This window comes from Chanodichthys erythropterus, chromosome 8 (genome assembly GCF_024489055.1).
Source record: "Chanodichthys erythropterus isolate Z2021 chromosome 8, ASM2448905v1, whole genome shotgun sequence".
In the NCBI taxonomy this organism is placed as follows: domain Eukaryota; kingdom Metazoa; phylum Chordata; class Actinopteri; order Cypriniformes; family Xenocyprididae; genus Chanodichthys; species Chanodichthys erythropterus.
The window spans coordinates 6,176,283-6,197,253 of NC_090228.1; the positions used below are offsets into that span (position 1 = coordinate 6,176,283).

General features: G+C 38.2%; 1 protein-coding gene across 4 annotated transcripts in view; it reads right to left on the minus strand.

Moving 5' to 3' along the window:
- Window positions 1-20,971, minus strand: part of camk1da (calcium/calmodulin-dependent protein kinase 1Da) — a 67,927-nt gene that overhangs the window by 26,523 nt on the left and 20,433 nt on the right. For 2 of the 4 annotated variants that reach the window (XM_067391616.1, XM_067391618.1), the window contains exon 2: window positions 2,325-2,456. The exons of 1 other annotated variant lie outside the window; for it this stretch is intronic. In XM_067391616.1, the coding sequence (XP_067247717.1) occupies window positions 2,325-2,456 (132 nt within the window). Of the gene's footprint in view, window positions 1-2,324; window positions 2,457-13,878; window positions 14,397-20,971 lie in introns of those variants that run through there. One more of the 4 variants, XM_067391617.1, reaches the window with a different exon arrangement.

Below are 20,971 nucleotides of genomic sequence, written 5' to 3' on the forward strand. Positions count from 1 at the left end.
GAAATGCTTCTCACCTTGTAGTTTAATATATAAAAGAGTTACTGAGGTATGGACAAATGTGAAAGAGAGTGATTCATTGAGAAGATGGTTTTGTATTGATTCACCATTCAATGAACTGGGAGTCACCTCTGATGCAGCATATTAAAACGTTAGCTCTGGAAACAAATGAATAAGCAACGAATGATGTGCCCTTTTTTTTTTCTTTAAACAAAACCTGGATGTCGATTTGCCCTTTGACATATTGATTTTTCAAAACTGATTATGGAAAACTTGTCTGGCAGAGGATTACAAAGCCATTCACTGGTTTAATATCCATCTTTCATGCATTCGCTCCTTCCTTCTGTCTCCCTCTCTCTCTCTCTCTCTCTCTCTCTCTCTCCTTTAGCAGTGAGTGGGCAGAAGCTGTAGCACGACTCATTCGCTGCCTCTGAAACCATCTTCTCTTTTGATTCAAGAGGAGAAAGCACTAAGGAATAGGGTGAAAGCAGAACAAGGAACAAAAAACACTCTCGATTCCATTATTTCACAAAAAAAACTACTGCGTGTCGATAAAAAGAAATCATTTAACAATAAAACATGTGGAATAAATACTATTTACCTCTGAAAGATGAGATTTTTTATGCAAATCTATGGATTACTTGCTACCAGGTGCTTTTAGGTAATAGCTGATTCACTTCAGAGGCGTTCACATTATCTGATGTGGAGTGATTATCATTGTCATTGAAGAAAAAGCACAAAAGAGATGTTTTTAAGGCCTGATACATCTGGTATTAAGATGTGTTTTGGGCTATCAGATCACAAGTGGATGATGCTAAATACAGGTTTAAATGGGGTCTAAAACATTTTGAGCTTGTCCACTTTCGACCACTTCCAGAGGTAGACCAGATTGCTTTTCGTAGTGTAAACTCTCATGTGGTCGAATGTGTTCAGACAGCCACAAAAGACTGCCTACTCTCCGCTAACTGACCTAACGCGTAAACATTATGGGAAGCGCGCTAGCCAGACTTCAAACTCACTGAAGACCCAAGTTTGGTTTGAAGATGAAAAATGTACCAAGCACAATGTTCTCTCACCATTCCTGATTTCTAACACACACTCGCAGTGTTTGACGTTTTCCTGCGGCTGTCAGAGCAGAAATTAAAATCGCCTTTGAGCAATAAAGTTTCCCCTCTGGGTTACCAAGTCCCATGTCAGGATAAATTGAATTGACTTAAGTATTTAAACATAGCATTAGTCAGTCAGGCTGCATCACTTTGAGGCATGCTGGGAGTGTACGTTTGAGATTCTCTGCAGGTATTGTGAAGATTAAACTATAACCTATGAGGGCATCTCATTATCTCATTTGTAGATGCGAAGGAAATATCTTCTGCTCTTTCTTTATATCGTTCTGTCATACATACGCAGGCAGACAGACAATGAACACGCTCTAGTTTGCTTGTGCGTGCGTACGCTCACTCGATCTAATTACAGGCCTATGGCATCACCCAGGAGACGGCAGACAGGCTGTCAATCATTTGGTTGCTATGATATGAGATGAGGGAGACAGAGACTTGAAGGACAAAACTGTGTGTCCAATCTCCAGGGTACGATCGCTGTGACAACAGAAGCCCATGTCAGAATCAGGGGCGCCTTTTCTGATGAGTCTCATGGGAAACACCCGTCACACGACCATATGTCAGACACACCAAACACACCTGCTTCCATTTGCACCGACAGTGAGAAAATGCCTGCGAAACAACATGTTAAGCTGAGAGGCGCTCTTTCAGACAGAGTGGGCACATTAACACAGACAAACATTTGTGAGTTATGTAATTAAGAAATACAGTAATGATGGGAGTATTAATGGAGGACACCTAACACTCAGGCCCTCTTTACACCTGGTATTAAGATGCGTTTTGGTCGATCGGATCTAAAGACTGGTGTAAACTGGGTCTAAAGCGTTTTGAACCACTAGTCGAAAATGCATTCGACCAGATTGCTTTCGTAGTGGAAACGCTCATGTGGTCGAATGTGCCGCAAAGAACGCCTACTCTCCGCCTACTGACCTACTGTATCTTTTAAAACTAAAAGGGATCATATAGTATAGCCTCTGTCTTCACTCATGGACACAGTCCGCACGCGTGCCACTTCATGGAGAGAGAGAGAACATCTGCGGGAGCTTCCCTGCTGTAATTGGATGAGGGCACCGGAGTTACCACGGTAACTGGAGGTCAAACCTCAGGCAAACAAGCTCCTATCAACTGGCAAACTGAGGGAATGAGTGTGGAAGAGAGAGGTGATGTTGTTGCCATGGGTACAGGTGTGGTGCGGGAAACGGAACTCACTTGCGTAGAACGGCAATCTCGTTCTCGATGCTGCTCTCCTTCCCCTTCAGCGCTTTTTTAGGGATGCACTTCACAGCGAACATCTTTCCTGTGGACCTTTCCTCTGCCAGGACCACCTCTGAGAATGCACCCCTTTAAAAGAGAGAGATAGCTTAATTTATGATTGCAGAGCTGGGAAATATAGACAGCGTTACCATCTATAGGAATTAGTTCAACATGGCCATGATTTTAAAAAACCCAATAGATATAATGCACCTGAGCTTTATATTAAAAACCTAAGCTAACATGGTGATTGGTTCATGTAACGTAAAGGTGAGACTGAATTGTACACCTGCCATATTAACCGCTGTGATTCCTCCCATCTTTTCCCATTTATACCATCTCTGATAGAACTCACATATTTAATGCACCTGGAGCTTGAATGTTGTGCTTAGTGTTTACTGAGAATGAGATCAGTATGAGGTTACCGACCTTTACTTTTTCATTTACACTAAAGCATGTCCATCAGATCTCAGAGTTCAGCTGAATTTAGTAATGATCAGTGGTGTGTGTGTGTGTGTATGTAGAGGGGTGGCCTGAGATTTGAGAATACCCATTTGCTGATGAGGTCCCTGAGAAAATCTGCCATCTGCCACCACCGTAAAAGCTTTTAAAAACACTGTGCAAAGAATTAGGGAATTTTTGCTTAGGCAATCGCAGAGTGTTGCTATGCTGGTGCATACACGACACACTCTTCAGCCTGACTGGACACTTGGACACAGATACTTTCTGTTACCAAGTCACACATGCAAAACACTTTTTTGCTGTTTCTGTGTATGTAAAGCCCATCTTTCTGTATGTGATACCTTCTATCTTTGTGGTTCTTAGGGTAATCTCATAAAGTTTGCCCGGGTCATATTTCATCCCAAAAAATGTCTGGACAGATGGAAAGATAGATAGACGGACGGATGGATAGACGGATGGAAAGATAGATAGAATGACAGACAGAATGACAGATAGATGGACAGATGGATGGATGGATGGATGGATGGAAAGATAGAATGACAGACAGAATGACAGATGGATGAATGGATGGAAAGATGGAAAGAACGACAGAATGACAGATGGATGGATGGACGGATGGAATGACAGATGATGGATGGAAGGATGGAAAGATAAATAGAATGACATAATGACGGATGGATGGATGGATGGATGGATGGAAAGATAGAATGACAGACAGAATGACAGATGGATGAATGGATGGAAAGATCGAAAGACATAGAATGATGGATGGATGGACGGATGGAAAGATGGAAAGAACGACAGAATGACAGATGGATGGAAGACGGATGGAACGACAGACTGAATGACAGATTGTTGGATGGATGGATGGATGGATGGATGAATGGATGGATGGACAGATGGAACGACAGATAGACAGACGATAAATGGATGGATGGATGGATGGATGGGTGGATGGATGGAAAGAGATAGAATGAGAAAGAATGATGGATGATAGATGGAAAGATGGAAAGATAGAACGACGTAGATAGAATGACAGATGGATAGACGGACGGATGGATGGAAGATAGATAGAACGACAGACTGAATGACAGATTGTTGGATGGATGGATGGATGGATGGATGGATGGATGGATGGATGGATGGATGGATGGATGGATGAATGGATGGATGGATGGACAGATGGAACGACAGATAGACAGACGATAAATGGATGGATGGATGGATGGATGGATGGATGACAGATGGACAGAATGATGGATGGATGGATGGAACAACAGAGAGACAGACGATGGATGGATGAATAAACGGATGGATGGATGGATGGAAAGATAGAACGACAGATAGACGGATGGATGGATGGACAGATGGAAAGATAGAACGACACACAGATGATGGATGGATGGATGGATGGATGGATGGATGGATAGATGACAGATGGACAGAATGATGGATGGATGGATGGACAGACGGTTGGACAGATGGAAAGATAGAATGACAGACAGAATGACATATAGATAGATGGACAGACGGATGGACGGACAGATAGATAGATAGATTATTTTAAATTAATTACATTAATAAGAAGGAAATTGGAGGGAGGGTGTTTAATTATCATGAAATTGCTCATAACGCAGAACATCTTAATCGTCAAAAAATGGCTGATTTTTCTGTAAGATAATTTCATCCTTATCTTTAAGATCTGTTTTTCCTTTTGTTTTTCATGTTAAACATAACCCAGACATCTTTTGCGAGATTCACTTTCTTATCGTTTCCTTGCTTGTGTGTTTAAAGAGAGAATATTCTCAGACAGGATTAAAATATACAGAAATTAGTATAGAAATAGTCTTCGCCACCACCATACACAACATACACACACCCCGCTGAATTTTTCCCTGATTAAGTCTGTCATATTTTCTCAGCTCTGTTCAATACAACATGAACATGAATCATAAGATGAATACAGGCTGGATTGGTAACAAGCATGCAACTCCAGAGCCAAAATGAATTCCTCTAAGCTCCCCAGCAACTGACACCTCTGTACTGCCAGTCACACAGCAAGGAAAGAAGCAGAACAAGGGAAAAGAGAGCAATTAACAGAGACAAAAAACGATAAGGACAACATGCTGTAATTATACTGGTAATGAAACAGTCATGAAGTAAATGGGGGAACATTTGGCGCCACAATGCAAAGGTGCTCTAGTTGGTTAAAAGCACCCACCTCCAAATCTTTATGCTATTCTGGTCTCTGTGTATTGTTCAGGTCAGAAAAAGTTTGATTCTTGCCAATACTAGTCAATATTTTACGATTACTGGCATCAGCAATAACTGTGCCCCATTAACAGAAGTTAAGTGAATTTTGATAAAATATTGGATAAAATACATGTTAATTTCAGCAATTGTACATATTGTAATTATCTTTACACAGCCAAGACTGCTCTGTGCCTGCTCAAAATTCTGTGTACAGATATAATGCTGCATAAAAGCCAGACTAAATTATGTTCTGACCCACCTTAGCCCTTAGTGTCACAGTTTACAGCTGTAATTGCTGTGTAAATGCATTCATACCAACTTTGAGCAGCATTAGAGCGATAAATCGTTACAAATATTCATATTATCACAGAAGTACTGGGATAAAAGTTTATATTCCGGATATAAACACTGATGTCTATGAAATCAATCAAAATAGAACATCACCTTTTGAAATTAACTTGGCGCTTCAAATAACAATTGTTTCAATTACATTGTTATGCAACCAGGTGGCGACAAGTGACTGTTAAAAAAGGTACTTGTCATTGAATCATTCATTCAAGAAATGTGTCCAAAAAAGCTCATTCATCCAATAATGAAACAAGCAAAGTATTTATGAGTGAGTCATTGAATCATTCATTCAAACAAATTAATTCAGATTAATTAAACATTTAAAAGAATAGTTCACTCAAAAATGAAAATTCTGTCCTTAATTACTCACTCTCATGACGTAACAAATCCGTAAGACTTTCGTTCATCTTCGGAACTCAAATGAAGATCTTTTTGATGAAATCTGAGAGCTTTCAGTCCCTCCATAGACAGCTATGAAACTTTGACGCTTCAAAAAGTTCATAAAGAGATCGTAAAACGAATCCATATGAATTGAGCAGTTTAGTCCAGACTCGATCGCTTTTTATGATGTACAGATTTAGTTTAGGCTTTTATTCACATATAAACATTGATAAGCGAACATTAACAGAAGTTGTTTGTTGAAGATTTTGTTGTGAAAACCTGGCAACCCTGAAGTGAATTTAAGCCTAATATCAATCTGTCATATAAAGCGATCAAGTCTCTTCAAAAAATGTCCTATGGATTCATTTTACGTTCTCTTTATGAACTTTTTGAAGCGTCGAAGTGTCAGTTGCGTAGCTGTCTATGGAGGGACAGAAAGCTCTCGGATTTCATCAAAAATATCTTATTTTGTGTTCCGAAGATGAACAGAAGTCTTACGGATTTGGAACAACATGCGGGTGACATTAACATGGGTGAACTGTCTCTTTAAGAATCATGCAACTCTAAGCAGCATTATTGTTATTTTAGTATCATTGAGTTACTATTATAGTTTTTATTAATATTTTGAATTAATATTTTTATTTCAAGTAGCGATAATGTTTATTATAATGGACATGACCCACCTTGTGATGCCATATTTTGGCATCAACCACCAATTATGAGTGTATTCAAATTCAACACAATAGTAATAGTGATGCAGTGCCTTTGCAAAGCAACATTAATGAAACGGTCATGAAAATGACTTCTCATATTTAATGAAAATGGAAAAAGAGATAAAGACAGGAAGCCCGGGATGAAGGGAGGGGTGAGACGACAGGGAGCACGGCACGTAGCAGGAGAGAAAATCATGATGAATGAACGATGGAGAGAAAATGTGAATGAAGCCGCCAACACTTTTGCTACTGCAGCAATACACACTCACCCACACATCTACACACACATGCACTCCATAAATGACATTAATTTCAGGCCACAGGTGAGAGAGCGACGCGTGGTAGATTTATATGATATGCGAGAGCCTCTACCTGTCAGATGTAATCAAGCGTGTGTTTTTTAGTGCGTGTGCGCATGGCAGGCATGTTGCGACAGACTCGCAAAATCGTAATCAAACTAGATGCAGCTAAACCGGCAAGACCACAAGCAACATACACACAAACACGTATAAAACACCGGCCATATCATTTCTGTAACCACAAGTGCAGCTGCAGATAGGAGCCCCAGCTGCGCTTGTGATGTAACGTCTATGTGAGGGAGAGGGCAGCAAACAAGCAAGAAGAAAAATGAGTTCGAGGGAGAGATCGTGTTTGTAAATGTGCTTCAATTTGTGCTTCTAAAGTGAGGGCAGCGGCCCGCGAGGCACCGCTGAGTTTTTTCCCCCTTGTTCCGAATGACTGGAATTTTGTCAGCAAGGCTGTGATTTGCGCAGAAATAATGCATTGGAGTTTCCTGATGCTATTTGTGTGTGTGTGTATGTGAGCTAGACCACTGCTGAGAAAACTATGTCAATATGCATCGACAAGTGCTCATACGGGAGGGAACGGAGCGGCAGTGATTGTCAGTCAATGACTCATGCGTACGCAAACACACACCCTCACTGGAAGGGCTTCTGTGCTGCTGTGTTCTCCTCTAGGGAACGGTTCACAAATTATACACATAGTATCCACTTATTACTGTCTAAACTGGAGAGAGGAATAGACAGACAATGAGAGCTGGTTTAAAGAGGATAGGATTGAGTTACGATTAATGTGGCCTCAATGAATTACACAATGCATCTGAAAAAATAATGAAATCATGTTAAAATATCGAGCTTAAGAGTAAAGCCCAGATGACAGACATATAATGCAAAAAGGGAACCATCTGTATTGGCTTTCACTGAAATTATATCAAGGAAAGTCTAAGGGCCAACGTGGTCCACCAAATCTACTTATTGCATACTGTGCAACATTGTATACTGTGAAATGTATGTGAAATAGTACACAAATTTTAGTCTAACTAAATATCTTAACTCTTGTAGTCTGACTACATACTGAGATTTACAAATATGATGGACAAAATTGCTTCCGGTTCATCGTCTAAACCGAGTGTGATGCATTGTGGGACAGTACTGCACTTTTTTTTTTTCAAAATGTAGTAGGTTATACATATTGTATGCATACAGAAAGTGTATATATACATTATAGATTGTTAGCATGCTATTCTGAGCATATCTGACATCAAAAAATGCAAAGAATTGTGGATTGTGATCAGAGTGATTGGGTGAGTAAAGAAGTGGGAAATTAAATTCTGCACTGTGGAGGGTACTAAAAAGGGTTTTATTTAAATGGGCTTTCAGAAAAACTTGGCTGCCTATGTGGTAGAAAGACAAAAAATTTTTTAAATCAGTGCCACCTGACTAAAGAAAAAAGAGAAAAGGAGCTGTTGTCTTCCCTTTTGCCAAATAGGTAGGACAACTTCAACACTCATAATGCACTGGGTATGTTGCCATCCAAGGCCACTCCCACCAGTCAGCTATCGATACACATTCCAGAGTCAAATACTAGGGAGCCCTGCACATGACATGCAGGGAAAAAAAGTAATTTGTTACCTCAATTTACTAAATCGTGCGCATGATTTACTATTCTTTCTCTTGATTTGCTAAATCGTGTGCACATGATTTAGCAAATCGAGGGAACAAATTAGTAAATCATGCGCATGATTTACCCTACTATTTTTTTTCCCGGCATGTCATGTGCGGGGCTCCATAAAATACCACCTTGCTTTAGTAGGAAATACTTCTTAGCAAACTTTTAGTCACAGTGATGTCGACTATTGTTCCTGGGTGCAAGAATTCAAATAGTAAACATGAAGTGCTGAAGTGAGTAATTTACGGTTTCCAGTCAAGGAACCAACGTGTTGTAGGCAGTGGCTAAAGGGTGCAAAGAATCGTAAATATGGACGAAACTCCACGACAGAAAATCTGAAAATACTCCATGTTTGTAGTCAACATTTCAAATGAATAGATGAAAACAAACACAGTTTTAGGCCAAACGGAGGGGGGAAAACTGGAAGAAACTGCCGAACAGTCAGTTCCACCCAACCCCCCGAAACAAAACGCCGTGGCATACAGTTCAGAGAGCTGTTACCATAGTGTTCAATTTTAACCATAATACTGTTTAAAGAGTAGACAAACTACAATATAATGATCAGTTGTAAACCTGCCCTTATAACTGTTCTGCTAACAACCCTCTGTTGATCCGACAGTCTGTGGGCAGGGATACAAAGCACAATCTGTAGTTTTCATGAAAGCCCTAGAGCCGTTGTGTTTTGTGTCAACTGGTGGACTTTTGCTGACAACAACAACAACAACAACAACAACAACAACAAAAAAAGGAATTTCTTTGTCCAAGTAACATGGAGAAAGAGTAAATGTATTTAGATATACTACCAACAATGTAACAAACACAACACAAAGCGGGTTGTAAATTGGCGAACTTACACTTCAACTGAAGAACCCCCTAAATAAACCAAATTACATAAAAGAAGAAATAATTCAACAATGTGATCAAAAATGCTTCCCCAAAGTATTCAATATTTTAATGTGCTAACAAGTGCAATTTCAAATAGTATAATTGCTATATGAGGTAAAATCTCAATTTAAGACAATGTGCGTAGCTCTCTGATGACATCCTTCCATGTGAAATATTTCCATTTCAGCACTTTCCCGGTCACTCATTAACCTGATGTCAATAAATGTTGCAGTTTTTGGTTACTCATGCATCTCAGACACTTCCCTTTGTCTGAACCTTCACTCCAAATCCGTTTTGTTACAGCAGTCTAAAGGAGGGTACATGGAGAGACTGATGATGTAATCAACTAGCAACTACTCAAGTAAACATAAAAAGCCTTAGAAATGAGAATCCGAGGGTATAAAAACAGTCCTCATTCTCCAAGGGCTGTGTCATTTTGCAAATTAAAAAATGCTTTGCAAATCACGATTGGAGACACAATGGATCGTTTCAATTATTTTCTGCTTTAAGTATTTGTAAGCGTTTTTCCGCAACGAATCGGCATTCCTTTTGATGTTGAAGTATCTCTGCCTCTGCCAAAGGGAATTAAAACAAGAGCAGAAATCTAGTGCGATTGATTGCTTAATTCTCAATCTCTTGTTTAGAGCTGTCCGATTTCCTGTTAAAGCACAGGTGCAAACACACAACTTTGCATTAAGGAGATGTTGTTTGTGCTCAGCATCCTTTAAGTTTGAATGCCACTTCGATACACTGGCTCCATAAAACCAACAGCTGCATATCGCCCTGACAAATACTTGTGAACTTGATTACAGTATGCGTATCTCTCTCCCTGAGCGTGTGTATGTGTGGGTGTGTGTCAAACTATAAGCCCGAGGGTTGGTTTGGATGCGGTTCCAAAGTCTCACACACACAGACAGAAAGATAATGCTCCACTTCTCATGTTAAAAATAAAAGTTCCATCCCTACTAGATTAGGTGCACTTGCTGAGATAATCTAAGCACAGCTCCAAACTACTTCCCCTTTTCTGTTTGACCCCCCACTCAGATTAACAGATCAAGAGCTGAACCTGACAGAAACAATTTACTAGAAGTTTTTCTGGTTAAGTAGACAGGAGCAGGAGGAAATTGAAATGTGTAGTCAATGTGAAAGTCAATGTGTTGTATGCACTATGGATGTACAATATATTAATACGTACCAATAGTAGCATTTTAAATGGTTGCTATTATCCTAATTTGGCTGATATTTGAAGTAGATTTTTTATTTTTTAAAAAGTATTAATCTATAATAACATATTATGAAAATAATAAACTGTCATGTATCTTTTCCATCAGCAATTAAAATGTTTCAAAAATCTATTTTACAAATACAGGATGGAGATTTGGAACAAAAATTAATGTTAAATGTATGTATAATTCACCGATAAACATTTCAAGTTCATGCCAGTATGATGTAGTCACATGACCTCATGAAATACACGTTTAATACAAAAAGCGTCTTTTAGATAATGCAAAATTAATAAACTGCCATTTATCTCTTACATCAGCAATTACATTTAACTAGGATGTGTGTTTTACATACAAATAGAAAATTCCAAGATGGAGATTTGGAATTTTTCATGTAAAGTTCACTTTCTTAGTGAAACTGACTGATTGAAATGTTTTATTTTTATTTATTTTTAATTAATTTTATTGAAACATTTTAACTATTTCATTTTTTTAACACTTGAATGTGGGTAATGTTTCATAAAAAAAGCAACATTTGAACAAAAAGCTGAGAAAATTGTGTTTTTGTCAAATTATGTCCGGATAAGTTTCAGACTGATGATCAAAATATAGATGGAGTAGATCGCTTCCAACAACACCTCCAAAGCAGCACAGCCCTGTACCTCTTCCTGGTTTTGACATTTAACTTGGTAACATTAAGCAGTATTGCTTTTTAATGTTTGATGACCATATTATTTTGCATAAGCAATGCTTCTATCGCTTGTTTCTGCTTCTTCTTTTCCTGTGTTTTGATCCAGAAATTCTGTACTATTTCAGAAGATGCATAATTGCAGCCCTTACTGTATAACAGTGTAATCGTGGATTGCCAGAAAATTTTGTCAATGGCTGGGAAAGAGTTCATTGTTGATAAAAAAGATAAATGACAGCTTAATATTTTGAATGGAGATTATAACTTTGCTTATCAAATTGGCATCAAAACAGTTGCTTTGCTCAAACTTTGCACCTTGCGCATCCATTGTATGTTTTATGGAGCTACTAAAGTGAAACACATGAGTGACACGATTGATTCCAAAAGTTTGACGTTAACATTTTACTAAGCTAAATTTTCAATACACTTGCAAACAATCAAATGCCTGCTGTTCCTGTGTTTCTCTTCATGTTTGTCGCTATAGTGATTAATTACCTTCACCTGTCCCTTGTTAGCCCCTTCTTATCTTGTGTATTTAAACCCTTGTGTATTTTTTTTCAATTAGTGCAATTCAACATTTTTTTGTTTGAAAGACATTTGTCATTAATTTACTTCCATAGTAGTACTCTGTAGTATACATTTCTAATACTTCAAAAGTGCATCGCCACAAATATCCACTATACGAAGAATATATTACCATATACTGAAAATATATGTTACTAGAAAGTATTAGTATCTGAGTCTGCAGTGACAAGGTGCGGGATGGGTTAATTTTTTTCTAATTAGGGACCAGACAGAAGATGATGTGAATTAGTGAATGGATTCCTGCATGTTCGATTTCCCCCAGGAGTGCATGAACTTCCTACATAGAAGATGAGATGTAGCTGCGGTTGAGATCATGTGATCACATGACGGGTAGTAAATATTAAATATATAGTTTAATCTGCGCAGAAGGTTATGCTGACGCAGGATCTCTGAAGATTTAGAGTCAACGATCCCTTGAATGTGTATAAGCACACATACTCACACTAGAAGATTAGATGAACAGTTGCATCATCTCAAAAACACATATGCACACCCATCATGAATTTAATAGTGCTGTTGCCACAGCAGCAATCACGGCCTGGGTTGGAAATATATAGTAAAAACTACTACACATACTGTGTGGTGCTGAATTCCCAGATGCCGAATAAACAAATAAATCCAGAGAAGATATGATTTAAAACAACATAACCTGCAGGAAAATGCTGAGTTTGGAGGGTACAGAAGCTATGTCTTAGTTTGAAACCATTTAAGTTGTCTAACCCAACAATTTGTCAACCTAACACAGAACCCATTATTTATTAACTTCCGACAATAAATCGTTGCAATTGGTTTCTTTGCCTGCAGCAATCAATAGTCTGCACTGCAAAAATAAATGATCTGTTGAAAGCGTCAACAGCTTTGGTGTATATGTACAACAATTCAACCACTGATGCATTCTAATTTAGACATTTGTGAATGCATAGTTGACATTAATTAGTTGTTCTGATATCCACTGAAAACATGTTTTTGGAATGTTTTCAAAACATTTCAAATATTCAAAAACATTCGGAATGTTCGGATCAGATCAAAGTACCCTTCACGGTTGTTGCTAGGAAACCTTGCAGCAGTAGCAGTGAGATGCTTTATTGATCTAACTGTCCGAAATAATGTATCGCCCTTCCTTTGGTAATGGCAGGGGATTTGACATCCATCTGTTCATAGCTAAAGAGAAAGAGCCATATACAGTGTTTAATGAGAAAGCCTTTCTGCGTACTCTATTTCATGCTCCCTGAGAAACTATGGGATATCAATGATATCATTACTTGATTTAATCACAGTGAGTGCATTGAAATAGGAGACTGGAGCTCTGATGCAAAACCTAGTGCACTGCCATGCAGCCTACATAAGCAGCATATTAACTCCACTGAAAAAAGTGGTAAGCATCTAAGAGGATTTATTTCTGCTCGATTCTTATTTCTAACCCATAAGAATGATTTTTGCTAGTGTAACCTTATTGATTTAGACAGTTGAGTTGAAACACTCTACATAGACAGCAACTGTGCACCACACAAAATAACACTACTAAATTGAAGCACATGACATGCAGGAAAAAAATATGTATATCATAGCCACAAATTAACAAATCGCTCCCATGACTTACTAATACGTCAGCATGTTTTACTAATTCGTTCCTCGTTTTAAGTAAATCGTGGCCACGTTGTAATAATTTGTTTCCTTGTTTTAGTTAAATCAAACGAAGGAACAAATTAGTTCAACGTGGCAGCAATTTACTAAAACGAGGAACGTATCCTTAATTCGAGGCCAGAATTTAACTAAAACGAGTTAATGAATTAGTAAATTGTGGCCATCTTGATGCAAGATGCATTCTGGGACTGAATTGAAAACACAGAATTGTTGACATTTTTGCAGATTTATTAAAAAAGAAAAACTGAAATATCACATGGTCCTAAGTATTCAGACCCTTTGCTCAGTATTTAGTAGAAGCACCCTTTTGATCTAATACAGCCATGAGTCTTTTTGGGAAAGATGCAACAAGTTTTTCAAACCTGGATTTGGGGATCCTCTGCCATTCCTCCTTGCAGATCCTCTCCAGTTCTGTCAGGTTGGATGGTAAACGTTGGTGGACAGCCATTTTTAGGTCTCTCCAGAGATGCTCAATTGGGTTTAAGTCAGGGCTCTGGCTGGGCCATTCAAGAACAGTCACGGAGTTGTTGTGAAGCCACTCCTTCGTTATTTTAGCTGTGTGCTTAGGGTCATTGTCTTGTTGGAAGGTAAACCTTCAGCCCAGTCTGAGGTCCTGAGCACTCTGGAAAAGGTTTTCATCCAGGATATCCCTGTACTTGGCCGCATTCATCTTTCCCTCGATTGCAACCAGTCGTCCTGTCCCTGCAGCTGAAAAACACCCCCACAGCATGATGCTGCCACCACCATGCTTCTCTGTTGGGACTGTATTGGACAGGTGATGAGCAGTGCCTGGTTTTCTCCACACATACCGCTTAGAATTAAGACCAAAAAGTTCTATCTTGGTCTCATCAGACCAGAGAATCTTATTTCTCACCATCTTGGCAAACTCCATGCGGGCTTTCATGTGTCTTGCACTGAGGAGAGGCTTCTGTCGGGCCACTCTGCCATAAAGCCCCGACTGGTGGAGGGTTACAGTGATGGTTGACTTTCTACAACTTTCTACAACAGTTTTATTGTTGTGTGACACAGTAACAGCGAAAAAGTTTATAATGGTGTGTGATTCATGCTGACACTGCATCTCTGGAGCTCAGCCACAGTGATCTTTGGGTTCTTCTTTACCTCTCTCACCAAGGCTCTTCTCCCCCGATAGCTCAGTTTGGCAACGGCCAGCTCTAGGAAGGGTTCTGGTCATCCCAAACGTCTTCCATTTAAGGATTATGGAGGCCACTGTGCTCTTAGGAACCTTAAGTGCAGCAGAAATTTTTTTGTAACCTTGGCCAGATCTGTGCCTTGCCATAATTCTGTCTCTGAGCTCTTCAGGCAGTTCCTTTGACCTCATGATTCTCATTTGCTCTGACATGCACTGTGAGCTGTAAGGTCTTATATAGACAGGTGTGTGGCTTTCCTAATCAAGTCCAATCAATATAATCAAACACAGCTGGACTCAAATGAAGGTGTAGAACCATCTCAAGGATGATCAGAAGAAATGGACAGCACCTGAGTTAAATATATGAGTGTCACAGCAAAGGGTCTGAATACTTTTAATAAATCTGCAAAAATGTCAACAATTCTGTGTTTTTCTGTCAATATGGGGTGCTATGTGTACATTAATGAGGAAAAAATTAACTTAAATGATTTTTATCAAATGGCTGAAAAAATGAGTGAAAAATTGAAGGGGGTCTGAATACTTTCCGTACCCACTGTACATAAATATATATATATATATATATATATATATATATATATATATATATATATATATATATATATATATATATATATATATATATATATATATATATATATATATATATATACTATTAAAAAGATATCTCAGCTTTTGAAGCAGACTTCACCTATGGTGCATTAAAAGTGCTGTTTAGGTAGGCAGCTCAATAGGTATCAGAAATGAGTTTTTGTGTGAGCGCATGCATATTGATCAGCCCCATGCTTTAAATAAGTTTTATTGTTGTGTGACACAGTAACAGCGAAAAAGTTTATAATGGTGTGTGATTCATGCTGACACTCATCTATGGCCATTGGCACGAATACAAGTGTGTGGGTGCGATTGACGAGGTGTGATCAGGGATGTGTGTGTGTTTGTGTCTACGTCTCCCTAAGGTCGTGACTCATATGACGACCAGTGGGCTGCAGAAGCCTGTAATTTCAGTAAAAAGCCCTGAGTCATAGAGCTGCACACACACACACACACACACACACAGCAAGATGAAAATTTCGATTGTTCTATAAATCACTGAAATCTGATCGAGCACATTCGCACTCTATGCCCTCCTGTGTTAATTGAACTTTTTTGTAAGGCAAGAGGATCATGGGTAATTACTAAAGCCAAGGTGTCATATTCCCTTAACTACAGTGGCTTTGGAGCATCCATTCGGTGTTACCATGGTTACCAAGTGATGATCAGCCTATTGACAGCAAGTGTACAGAAGAGACAGCCGTGACACAGACAGATCTGTGAGGGCCGGGAAGACAAGAGGACACTCAGGGCACATGTGGGATGAGGGATGGAGCTAGATCTGCACAAAATAGCATGGTAAAAGCACTTATTCTGGCATTGCTCTCTGAGATATTATCCAGGGCAGGCCCAAAGGACCATGGGTAATTACACGTCTTATTATCTTCTCATTCTGACTGTGTGCTCCCTCCAATTCATCACTGCAAAATCCTACTTTTCTCTTTCCTACTGCCTCTTGCTCTAAAATTAACGCCATGCAACTTCTTATTTTAAATGACTATCAGGTTCTCAATGTATGCAGCACCAGTAGAACTATGGAAAAGGGAAGATATTCTGCTAAAATTGTATAAAATGACTAGAAAAAGCCAAACTGTTTGAAATGATATCTTCAAATGTATGTGCCGATATACAGTAATACGATACATCACAATAATGAACATGCAGAGTATTGTTATCAAACTATATAGGGCCTTAAAAATGAATTTTCCAAAAGAAAAGTCTATTAAGAATGAGAATCTAGAAGGATATTAAGATATCTTGAATATTTTTAGAGTTACAGGCATGCAAACTTCAGAAAATGACTATATGTGGCAGTCAGGTATGTTGTTGAGATACATTTCTAGTTTCTACATTATTTGTTAGATATTTTATAAGAGATTCCTTTTTAAAAGAAAAAGTAACCCACATTTGGTTTTTGACCACTGAAAATGTGTACAATTTACTCATGGAGCCGCATTAAGATCTCCATATCTCTGGGACTGAACCATCGAGGGCCTTTAAAATGAAGATACCAAAAGGAAAGTTTATTAAGAACCAAAATCTAAAAGGATATTAAGATATCTTTGATACTTCTTGAGTTACATGCATGCAAACTTGAGGCAAAAACACAAGAAGTGGCATTTTTTTGGCATTTTTGAACTGTCACTGTTGGCTTATAATGAAACAAAGATTGCTAAAGTCAACAGATTTTACTAATAGTCCTAACAATTTCTTTGTAAAACATAAAATAATGCTGCTGCCATCTTTATAAAGTCATTTTTACACCCCTCTAATTCGGCTCCAAATCTCAGGTGAAAATTGTCATTTTGACCCCCTCTACAAAATAGTGGATTATTCAGTAAATATACATCTGTTGCATTTAATATTTTGGCTTTCATCACTGTTTATCCTTTTCTTTCTACAAAAAAAAAAAAAAAATCAAACATTTGAGGCGGGGACCTCTGGTTGAGTTGACACGGAATGACCCACTAGCATTTGAACACCCTTGCAGCCACTCAAACCACTCATAACACTTTCACATCAAGGCTGCAACTTATAAAAAAAATACATTTTATTTAAAAAAATGCTTGTCTTTTGAGTTTACTTAGTCCCAAGTTTAAAAGCTCATGAATGCAGTGAAACAATTTCTTTTCATTTTCTTTTTACAGTCAAGTGAAAGATGACAGAATGTGACCCGTGTGCAGGGCCATAAACATGTGTGATGAATTAAAAGGTTCAGTTTTGGGTCACCATATTGAATGAAGCAACACTAATACACTTATCTGTAGAAGCTCAGCACCCTAAGCCCTCAAAACACACAATTTTCTCATAGAATAACACAGCTGAGATCTCACCCTCTTTCTAAAAGCCTCTATTATCAAACATCTGTTATGGAAACCTCTCTCTCTAAAATACAGATGCGACTTTTCATTGAACAACATTAATTCAGCGGATTGTGTATGTGCGTGCGAGTTTATTTGTGTGCTTTTGCACTGTGAATGGAGTAACAGTGCGCATGGTACAAACCACAGGAAGCCTGCATATTCTCTCTGTAGCTGCACCTGCAAACAGCAAGACAGAGACAGACAGTGCATGCAAGGGCACTGTGGGGGAACACAGATGAAGCTCCATGGTAACTCTATTAAGATATGTGATCAAATCACATCACAGGCAGAGTCGGATCTGAGCGTTCCTAATGCTTTTACCAGCTAGACTCCTGTTTCTGCTGCTAACAAACTAGAGAGGATACAGCTATCACAACCTCTCTTACCTGATTCTTTTTCTAGCATTTTTTTCACAAGATAAATTTGCTTTGTCTGTGTCAAGAGAGCAGACAACCCCTTAAGCACATAAAACTTGACACACACACACACACACACATTATCCTGTTCTGTTCTATTGTTCCCACTGATCTGATAATACTGATCTGATACATAACCAGGAAATACGGGGGAGAAGGTGATGCACATCAGGAATCACATACACACACACTCATAGTGCAGAAAACCAGTAAGAATGCAACACAAAAAAAGCACCATAAAGGATCATAGGTCTTGTAAAGCCAATTAATTTGAGTTTTCACATTAAAACTTGAAAACTTAAAATTGCATTGTACCAAATTTGCAATTACTGACAACAAACAGCAGTATATACTGAATGCGTTGTGTCTTGAATTTGCAGAAGCATGAATTACATTTTAATGCGATAATGTCTTAAAGTACCCCTGTAGTCAATAATTTTATCCCTTAAAACTCATCTTTCCTGTCCTTCTTTGTGCCTTAAAATATGATGAATATGCACATGGTTTGTCTTAAAGCATATTATAAAAAAACAGACATTTAAACATTTAAAAACTTGATTTTCACATTCTGAATATAAAATATATCATATAGATTCAAAACATTTTTGGTAATACACTGGTTACTGCATGCTTTTGTTATATGGAAAAGAGCAGCATGAACTTTCTTCAAAACATCTCCTTTTGTGTTCCACGGATGAAAGAAAAGCATACAGGTTTGGAACGACGTGAGATAATGGTGACAGAATTTTCATTCCTTTAGGCTGAGACATACAAAACATTATCCATTATCTTTTCCTCTGACTGTCACATGTACACAGGCAACAATAAGTCAAAGAAAGGCCAGACATATGTTAACAGGAGCAATAGCAGAGCATGCACATGATTATACAAGCCAATATTATCAGGGCTTTGTCAGTAAATTACAAACTCATTTAAATAATCATACATATTCAGGGAGATTGTAGGCACAGGATTTGAGTAAGTGAACTTTGGCTGGCTTCCGTTTCCTCTTAATAAAAGCAACCTGCTTCCACTAATGGAAGATCCTTTATAAAGAACAGAACATTTATGAGGCAAACATAACCTTAAAAAAACAAGAGAAATTACCATTCGTGACAAACACATTTTCTAAAAAAAAATTGCTTAATGTGGTTACATAAAATATATAAAAAAAAAAAAAAAAGATTATGATAGATGCAACCTCATTACTTAAGGTAACACTGATTAAATTAATTTTTAAGGTCAAATCAGGTAGAAATAGCTTTTAATCTAACAACTGTGCAGTCCATCGCCACTGATCATGTAAACACACTCATGCACTGATTGGTCCACTGACACACACCTCTTTTTTTGACTCCTCACGAGAGTTTGCGCATCAAAGGAGGGACTGTGCTTGAATGTTCTGTTCCATAAACTACAACAAAGAGCTTTCAATTAAACAGACATGATGAGCACTCTTGTACAACAACCGCAGGCCATTATGCAAATACCGCAATTACAGATCAAGTTACGGGAAAGGGGGCTAAACTAGTACAGTAACAGCCACAAACAGGAAAAGACCCTCCCAAAGTGGGCCGTCGCCTGCAGGCTGTGATAAGGAGATCAGTTGCTCTGCAGTTTTGCAAGAACTACAGAGTATAACTGTTCTAAAACCTAGTGAGCTGTCTACATAGGCAGCTACCCTTTGAAGGCATGGTCACATAAGCAAAAAAAAAGATCCATTGTCTAATGTCAACAGTGTAGAGATGAACAGGTCACTTTTAAACCGTTGGTCAGTGCAGAAAATTTATATGATCAACTTTATAAGCAAAACCTTAGGGGAACTTTTTTCAACATCCAAAGGTATGTTGAAAGAAACAGTACAACTTACTGAAATGTGTCATGTCTCATGTAATCGCTCAATCAATGTTTCAACAGCGGAAAGACGTCAATAAAACAGTGTGAACAATGTAACGTAACCTTACATTACCTCAGAAAAGCCATTTATATTGTCGTTAGCAAGAAAAATGTACTATAGAGAGAAGCATATTTTAACATATTCATTATATTTTACTCATATAATTAAAAAAAATTATTATAACATTGTTATTATTATAAAAACTGTCTTATATGCAATTGTATACAAATCCGTTTTAATAACAGGTTCCCTGTATAGTTTACAACATTAGAAGAGTAAGATGTTTTTTCCTTGAGAAAAATATATATTATATATATTTATGTATATATCCAAAAGAATCATGTTGAATCACAAGCTTATGAATCATTATTCCCCCACAGGAATAATTCTTACTCCAAGCTGAACTCAAAAGTTGGCAGCACTGACTCTACTAAGCAGAAACACATAGAGTACACAGTGACTGGGTAAAATGATCAATTATTAACTAGACTGAAGTATTTTTATTGATAAATGTATAATTAACATTCCTCTTGATCTATTTGCCATCGTCAGATTGTTTTCACAGAATACATTGTTTTAGTGTGTGTCCCTTTAAATGCAAATGAGCTGCTGCTCACTGGCCTGCTTTCCAGAAGAGGGCAGAGCTTAAACAGTTCGCGCTTTGGTTGCTCAACAACAATAAAGCTGGAGAATCTCACGCAGCCAAAATGAGGATTGTCAGTAACGTCTTCAGCCTTACATTCGAACACTGATGGAGAGACTCAGGAAGAAGTTACAACTTTTAGAATGAAACGTTACTGAATGGTTAGTGTATAAATTAATGATTGAGTTGATTCAACTCAACGACTAGCATGTGCCGTCATGTTAGGATGTTGAGGATGTACAATTGGCAAAAACAAGCACCATCCAACACCAACAGACACCGACAGGGGTAACACTCCGATCTGATAAAACTTGACAAAGTGTCTGTTTCTGTTGGTTTGTGTCAGCCGGCGCAGTGTGAATTGGCCTTTAGAAGGCAGA